The 9071-nt window shown below is 49.0% G+C and overlaps 1 protein-coding gene across 1 annotated transcript in view; it reads right to left on the bottom strand.

Annotated features, from left to right (window-relative positions):
* Positions 1-8688, bottom strand: part of IGFBP2 (insulin like growth factor binding protein 2) — a 44005-nt gene extending 35317 nt beyond the window's left edge. Inside the window, exon 1 of the mRNA XM_018552566.1 lies at positions 8251-8688. Coding sequence (XP_018408068.1) covers positions 8251-8599 — 349 coding nt within the window. The 5' untranslated portion in view covers positions 8600-8688. The remainder of the gene's footprint in view (positions 1-8250) is intronic.
* Positions 8689-9071: the final 383 nt, after the last annotated feature.

Raw genomic sequence — 9071 nt, 5'->3', positions numbered from 1 at the left:
ACAGTGCGTAGAGAGCTTCATGGAACGGGTTTCCATGGCCGAGCAGCTGCATCCAAGCCGCACATCACCAAGTGCAATGCAAAGCGTGGGATGCCGTGGTGTAAAGCGCGCGGCCACTGGACTCTAGAGAAGTGGAGACGTGTTCTCTGGAGGGACCAATCACGCTTCTCTGTCTGGCAATGTGTCTGGGTTTGGCGGTTGCCAGGAGAACGGTACTTGCCTGACTGCATTGTGCCGACTGTAAAGTTTGGCGGAGGGGGGATTATGAGAGGGGGGGGTTGTTTTTCGGGGGTTGGGCTTGGCCCCTTAGTTCCAGTGAAGGGAACTCTTAAGACATCAGCTTACCAAGACATTTTGTTCAATTTCATGCTCCCAACTTGGTGGGAACAGTTTGGGGACGGCCCCTTCCTGTTCCAACATGACTGCGCACCAGTGCACAAAGCAAGGTCCATAAAGACATGGATGGGGGAGTTTGGGGTGGAGGAACTTGACTGGCCGCACAGAGTCCTGACCTCAACCCCATAGAACACCTTTGGCATGAATTAGAGCGGAGACTGCGAGCACGGCCTTCTCCTCCAACATCAGGACCTGACCTCACAAATGGTCCAACATTCCCATAGACACACTCCTAAACCTTGTGGACGCCTTCCCAGAAGAGTTGAAGCTGTTATAGCGGCAAAGGGCGGAGCCAACTCAATACTGAACCCTACAGACTAAGACTGAGATGCCATTAAAGTTCATTTTCCCCTTTTCAGCCAAGTGATGATCGTGAGTCTTGTATTAAAGTGTTCTCGATAAAGCTAGTAGCAGAATCTCCGATTATAGGCACCCAGCTGAATGATTTGGAGGCAGGACATACCTGTGCCCATCTAGAACCTTCAGTCTGCAGGAGCAGTTGACAACTGCATACCTAGTGTTGGGCTTTCTTATTTGAACAGACCTAAATATTAGTATCCCAGGTTACACACACACACAGCTGAATGAGTTAGGGGGAATACAGCCCCCCACCCCGCCTTTCTTGTAAAGACAATGCCCATCTGGGATCTTCAGCCTACCGGAGCAGTCAACAAATTGCAGACATAGTGCTGGGCTTTTCTAATAAGACACACCTAAATAATAGGTTCTCAGATTACACACATAGCTGAATGATTCAGATGCAGGACACTCCCCTTCTTCCTCTCCTGTATAGAAGTGCCCATCTGGAGCCTTCAACAACTGCAGACCTAGCGCTGGGCTTTTTTTAAGACAGAGACATAAATAATTGGATCTCAGGTTACACACACAGCTGAATGAATCAGAGGCATTACACACCCCCTCTACTTCTCTTGTACATACAGTACTCATCTGGGATCTTCTGTCTGCAAGGGCAGTCACCAAGTACAGATCTAGTGCTGGGCTTTCTTACTAGACACATTACTGGATAATAGAATCTGAAGTAAATAACTCAGAAGAGGGACACACACACATCCTCTCCTCTACAGACAGTGCCAATCTGGGATCTTCAGTCTGCAGGGGCAGTCACCAACTACATAGCTAGTGCTGGGCTTTCTTATTAGACACATTACTGAATAAAAGGAATATGAAGTTAGTAACTCAGAAGAGGGACACACACGCCCCCTCTCCTCTATAGACAGTGCCAATTTGGGATCTTCCATCTGCGGGGGCAGTCAGCAAATGCAAACTTAGTGCTAGGCTTTCCTATTAGACACATAACTGAATAATAGAATCTCAGATTAATGGTTTAGAAGAGGGACACACACTCCTCTTGTATAGACTCTGCCAATCTGCAGGTGTCATCAACAAGTGCAGACCTGATTATTAGGATCTATGATTTATGGCTCAGAAGAGGAACACACGCACACTCTCCCTCTCCTCTACTGACAGCGCCCATCTGAGATCTTCAGTCTGCAGTGGCAGTCAACAAGTGCAGGCCTAGTGCTGGGCTTTCCTATTAGACTGAACAATAGAATCTCAGATTAATAACTTTAGAAGAGGGACACACACACACTCCCCTCTCCTGTATAGCACCGCCAGTCTTCAGTCTGTAGTAGCAGTCAACGTGTGCCGCACTAGTGCCAGAGTTGTTGTCAGAGAACACTGAACCATTTACATTCCTGAAGGAGTTTACAACCTACAGTTCCCCACCACAGCCACACAATGATTTTAAATGTGTTCTATATACAGTCAGTCCCCGGGTTACTAGATAGGGACTGTAGGTTTATTCTTAAGTTGAATTTGTATGTAAGTTGGAACAGGGAACAGGTTTTTTAGTTTTGCATAGCATAGGGAAGGGTTAACCCCCCTGTAACGTTTGTGTTGCTGTGTGCGCCCCTGTTCAGAAGATTGCACCTCACTTTCTGTCCCTGTGACAATTGGATTTTGAAAATGTGGGGGTTTAGCTTCAGTGGAGACACCTTTTTCCCCTAGGGGTAAATTTCCTCTCACTTCCTGTTGTCTCAAGGACATGAAGTGAGATTAAATCTTTCTAATGAGGATACAGACAGCAGTAAAGAAAAACCTCACAGTGACCCGGAAGAAGAGGCGGGCACCCCACGTCTGCACGTCTAACAAGAGCCAACTTCTTGTATTGTACATACAGTGCTACGAGACAGACCCAAAAAGGCGGGTGCTCCTCGACGGCACGAGCGCGGTAGCATTACAACTACCCCTGCTGTAAAGTAACAGCCTTCGTTTGTAAGTAGGGGTCGTATGTAAGTCGGATGTATGCAGGGCTGGTGCGAGACTATTTTGCGCCCTAGGCAAGACCAGGTACTTGCACCCCCCCAGCCCCCCTCCAGTGGGGCACCGTGGGGGGTGAGTGGTCAAGGCTGCGCCCTAGACGGCTGCCTAGTTTGTCTAATGGCAGCACCCGCCCTGGATGTATGTAAGTCAGGGACTGCCTGTAGATCTTTTTTCTATACATTTCTGTACAATGAATATTTGGTGTATCATTATAACATATTTGGAACGCGTATATGGAAGATTCTATTTCTTGCTAAAAAAAATTCCCAATAGATAGCAAATGAACAACATTTTGCTTGTTTTGTCAAGGTGATGTCACCTCCTCTTACGCAGCGATGGTATGTCCCACGGCATACTCACATACTACACACTGTGCATAGAACGTGATGACTCAGGGACCTTAGATTGCTGCAGCGGTGGGAAAGTGAGGCCGGAAGCAGAGCCGTAGCTAGCTCCTTTTGCGCCCCAGGCAAGAACAGAAAATGGTGCCCCCCCAACAGACGACGTGTGCGGTATGTGACGTCATGCGCCCCGCCTCCAGGATGGCGGCGCGCAAGAGATTGAGGACACAGAGTGCTCTGACCATACAGGTGGGGGCGAGCAGCGGGGATTCGAGGAGAAGCTGGAGCCTGTGCCGCTCCTCTTTTCCCTGCCGAGCCGCAGCTGTGTTGGCTGCCTGCTGCCCCTGTTGCCAATGGTGCCCTGTGCTCGCCATGGCAACAGGGGCAAGGCCTGGCTGCGCCCCCTCTGAGCTACGCCTGAGGCGAGTGCCTCACTCGCCTCATGGTAGCTATAGCCCTGGCTGGAAGGACCGGTCTAAGGCCCCATTCACACTGAGCGACACTTACCTCGAGCGGATTTCCGCGCGGCCAGGATAGCGCGACTGTTCGGGGCGACGATCGTGTTACCTTCACCGTCGGACTGCATGCAAAAAGAGAAAAATCGCTCGACATCCGCGGGGAAAAAGGGTCCCGCACAACCGACGCGAGAAGCGCGACAGGCGACATGGAGCTGTTAAATAGAACAGCTCCATTGAAAATCATTGGACGAGCAACTTCTCGCGATATCGCACGGCAAATATGCACGATATTGTGCGATTAAACGTGCGATTAAATCGTGCGATTATACACTCAGTGTGAATGGGCACTAAGAGCTCAGAGGATCGGGTGAGTAAAACTTTTTTATTTTCCTCCCTAGACCAAAACAAGCACTTAACCCTTGCAGTGCTCGGGTAGCCCCACTGCAAGGGTTAATACATTTTTTGGCCAGAGTTCTTCTTTAATATGACGGCTCGGGGTGCCATACACCTAAAATACACGGCACAGAAAGCCATATTCATTGCAACGGGCCGCTTGTGGTTGAAGCTCACTGCAGACTTCAGGCTTTGCCCTCATTTATACAAGATGGGGATTCTACATTCTATTTACAGTCGGCATGGCTACTAGCAAGAGAAATGCGAAATTGCTTTCGGCAGCATTAGCCAATCAAAGCTCGCTGGCGGATTGAACTTTAAAGGCCATTCTAATGACATAAAATTACTAAATGGCTTTTGTAACAATCATCATCCTGTCTGCGCAACATTTGTTCCAGATCATTTTAATGGCAGTTAAACACGGAAAAGCCGAAAGTCTCATCAGAAGTGAAGTCGGCGGGTTATAAAAATAATTTTCCTGCTGCCCCATCCGCGCAGGCTCCCTTAGGCAAAGGCCTTCGTCATAAAGCAGCTGGGAGGCACGCGCTCCGCTATTAGTGCCGTTGTTATAAGATAAACAGAGCGTGAAAAGCACATTATGAAAGCAGTGGTGTGGCCAACATGCTTCACCTCTCAGCGCAGCAACAAATTTAAATGCAGATGTCGGTCTTTTACAGCTTTTGCAACGATTATCAATGCGACAATGCACAGCCTATGGCTGCAAATGTAAGGCTATTGAGATGCGACTGCGCTCTAGCTTAAGGGCCCATTCACACCACATCCGGATCATCTCCAGACCAGACCAGATTGTTTCCAGACCCAAAATGCATCCCAATGTATCCCTATGCTATTTCTGGCCTCTGTTCACACCAACGCAGTCCGTTCCAGACCAGACCAGAAAAATACTGCGTGTCTCATTTTGTCTGGTCTGGAATGCACCGGAACTGCGGGCAGGTTCGCACCATTTTCCAGACCAGATCCGGACCGGAAAATGGTGTGAACCCGCCCTTAGGGCTTGTTCGCACGACGTCCGGATTCTGTACCGGACAAGAACAGTACGCTCCTGCACTAAAAATGCATCCCAATGTATGCCTATGTGTTTTATGGGCTCCAATTCTCACCAACGCGGTCCGGACAGAAAAAATACTGCATGTCACATTTTCTTTAGTCCAGAAGCGCACCAACGCGTCAAAAACGCAACAAAAATGACTTCTTGCGATATCGCGCGGCAAATATGCATTTTAAGGTGCCCATCGTGCCTGTGACGGATCAAATACCCAAATGCAGCCACAAATATATGTTTTAAAGTGCCACGGTCATGGTTACACGCTTGGTGTTCCCTATACAACCTGGCAATTGTTGGCTGTGTCCGTGAACATGACGCAAATTGCTCAGATCTCAGGCAGATCACTGTTTGAAGGACAGGCTGGAACATTCCCCAGCAGGCAGCGGTGGAAAATCAGTACTTAGGAACTTTGGCAGAAAACCGCATGCTGTGGAAGCTGCAAGCCCAGGCACCACAGAGAATATCCTATTTACCAAGTGTATGCAATCAGCATGGCTGCAAGAATTGTGATGCTGCACGGTACAAATACAATTATGTTGTACTGTCGTTGTGTAAAACTGTAACAGTGTAAATTTGTTGATACATTGTAACATTAGCTGCCACTTTATCGAAATAGTGAAGTGCAGTACATTCTCGCTTTGTGACTCTTTCCCTTTAAAGGAGAACTATGGGGTCAGGGCTTTTCCCCATAGTTCTCCTTAGGGTAACGGGAGGACACAAACTAGCGTCCTCCCGTCACCCTAAGCTCAGTATACCGCGAGCAGCACTGAGACGCCGCAGCTGAAGCGGATCCCGACAATTGTGCCGGGATCCGCCCAGCTGCGTGACTGACAGCTGGCTCTGCCTATCTAGAGGCAGAGCCAGCTGTACCCGCCCCCTCCCCCGTCTGTTCCGCCTGTCAGCGCTGGCGGATCGGAGCGGGGAGGGGGGAATCCAGCCCCTCCCCTGTCACGGCAGAGAGCCGTGACAGGATCGAGAGGTGAGCGAACGCCGGTATGTGTTCGCTCACCTCCCGATCTACTGAGCCGACCTGTCACAGGTCGGCTAGAAACTGTGAGGTGAGTGAAAAGCACTCACCTCATAGTTCTCCTTTAAGGTGTTACAAATTGTGCTTTGCAACTGGGACAGCGCAGAGGTTGGAAAGGGCGACACTCGTGGACGATTGAACAACAGCCTGTCACATAGATCGAGATGCGTCTCATTCTTAACTGGTCATTATGACACATTGTGGAGCATTCTGCGGTCATCAGATGCTCGCAAATGCATCCTACAAAGGTATTAACGGCGGGTTTTAGGTTGTTTCTGAGTACCCCGGAATGGGTTTCAGCACTTTTTTTTTTGATCTGGTGGCCTTTTTTGTACATTTGCACCAGACATTGCTGATCAAGCTCTCATAAAACACCCAGGGAACAGCTAAAAAATGCTGAAGGGGTTTTCCAAGCATTTCATTTGCCGTCTATTTGCATATACGAGGCTCAATTCTCGAAGCTTTACACAAGGATAAGGATCTTTCATCCAGGTGACTAAAATTTTCATATCTCATTGAATAGCAAAATAAGGATTCTTATCTGGAGGTTGTAGTTTTGTGGACTGAACTTAAAGCCCATCCTTTCTGAACCTGTTGCCTAGAGGAACCCTTAAAATAATGTTCAGGACACAGGGAACCCCTGCAAAAAATAGTTATTTGGGGGTCAGAGGTAAATGCCCCTTTACATTGGTAGCCAGAGTGTAGAATTCCCCCCTTACATTGGTGGCCATTGGAAAGAATTCCCCCCTTACATTGGTGGCCAGTGGCTAAAATTCCCCCTTACATTGGTGGCGAGTGGAAAGAATTCCCCTTTACATCGGTGGTGAGTGAAAATAATTCCCCCCTACATTGGTGGCGAGTGGAAAGAATCCCCCTTGCATTGATTGGAAAGAATCCCCCCTTGCATTGATGGCCAGTGGAAAGAATCCCCCCTTGCATTGATGGCCAGTGGAAATAATTCCCCCCTACATTGATGGCCAGTGGATAGAATTCCCCCTTGCATTGATGGCCAGTAGAAAGAATCCCCCCTTGCATTGATGGCCAGTGGAAATAATTCCCCCCTTATATTGATGGCCCGTGGATAGATTTCCCCACATACATTGGTGGTCAGAGGAAAGAATTCCCCCTTACATTGGTGGCCAGTGGAAATATTACGCCCCTTACACTGGTGGCCAGTAGAACAAATTCCCCCTTACATTGGTGGCGAGTGGAAAGAATCCCCCCTTGCATTGATGACCAGTGGAAAGAATTCCCCCTTACATTGGTGGTGAGTGGAAAGAATCGCCCCTTGCATTGATGGCCAGTGGAAAGAATTCCCCCCTACATTGATTGCCAGTGGAAAGAATTCCCCCCTTATATTGATGGTCAGAGGAAAGAATTCCACCTTGCATTGATGGTGAGAGGAAAGAATTCCCCCCTTATATTGATGGCCAGTGGATAGATTTCCCCACATACATTGGTGGTCAGAGGAAAGAATTCCCCCTTACATTGGTGGCCAGTGGAAATATTTTGCCCACTACACTGGTGGCCAGTAGAACAAATTCCCCCCTTACAGTGGTGGTCAGAATGCCACTCTTATAGACACCTTAAAAGATCATTAGTACCATGTCGATGGCTCTAACCAGTGCCATTGGCCCCATAAATATGCAGACACCATCCTACGGAGGTCAATCAGGCACAGCTCAAGCAACCCTCTGGAAGAACCCTGATTGAGACTATCTGCTATAACCTGTTGTCTCTGGAATCAGCTGTAGGTAAAATATGGTAAGCACACGGTGAAAAGTTTTTTGCTGCACTACAGAAAAGCTTTCGGTTGCCCCGAAGGTCTTATGTGACCCTCATGAAACCCCTTCACGATTATTACAAGGATTCTGACATCTGTTGTAACAGTTGCTATTGTCATACTGTATATGTCCAAGCTCTGATCGGATCTTTGTTCATGCTCATTACATATCCAATAATACAGCACAAGCAACATCGGGAGATACGGAAAACCTTTACACTTCCAGCTGCTGCTAAGTCTGGCAAAACATGCTGAGGCTTGTAGTGGTGGGCAGCTTACCCACATAGACAGCTTCAACCCTCTTGTCTTGCATTGTATTGTAACTGTACCGTCTCCCTTTATATTGTAAAGCTCTGCGCAAACTGCTGGCACTATATAAATCCTGTATTATAATAATAATAATAATAATATTGGCAAAAAAATTTAAGTTGGTCTCTTACCTGGCCAGCGCTCCTGGCTGCTGCCGTACTCTGCATCTCTCCTCTTGGCACATGTGCCCTGCCCCTGTACCAGCGCCTGCAGGGGAAGCTCAGAGCCCGGGTTGGGGTAACAGCGCAGTCCAGAGGAGCAGCGGGCAGTGTACACCCCGCACGACTCGCCCTCCAGCCGGGCGCACACTGAGCAGCAGCCGCAGCCCGGGGCTCTCACCAGCTCCATGCAGGGCGGACGGGAAGATGGGCAGGCGGCCAGGCGTTCCGGGGTGCACTGTGGGCAGCGGAAAAGGACGTCGCTGTTTCCTGGGGCGCATAGGGCGGCCACAAAGAGCAGCAGGTGGCCGGAGAGCTGCATCCTTGCTGGATATTGGCACGGATGAGATGGCAACGTCTTCTCTTCTGCCCCTGGTCAAGGGATCTGGTGTCCCCCTTCTGCTGGTCTTGCTAAAGCTTTTCTTCTACCTATGCTCTACTGCTTTAGGAATCTACTGCCCCTGTTTTTCTCTTCAGCCTGGATCTGTTGCCCCTTTTCTTCCTTATTTCCCTGGCTATACCTGTCCCCCTTCCTGATCCCTCTAGCTCCCAGGTCTTGGGATCTGTTGCAATCTGCCCCTCTCCCAGGGATGTATTGCCCCTGTCTGAGTCCTGTCTGGATATGAAGTCTTCTGCACTTTCTCTCACTTCTCTGTCTGCACCTTTCCTAGATCTGGTTTTATTCCTGCCCTTCTCTGCTCTCCCCTCCTTCATTCCGCCCTCTCCTGTCTCCTCTCCGCAGTCTGCCTCTATATATCTGTCTCCCCTCGCCTTCATTCCATCTATACATACTA

Source organism: Nanorana parkeri, unplaced genomic scaffold (genome assembly GCF_000935625.1).
Source record: "Nanorana parkeri isolate BGI_ZX_2015 unplaced genomic scaffold, ASM93562v1 scaffold92, whole genome shotgun sequence".
Classification (NCBI taxonomy): Eukaryota; Metazoa; Chordata; class Amphibia; order Anura; family Dicroglossidae; genus Nanorana; species Nanorana parkeri.
This window is presented reverse-complemented; position numbering and strand designations above follow the sequence as displayed.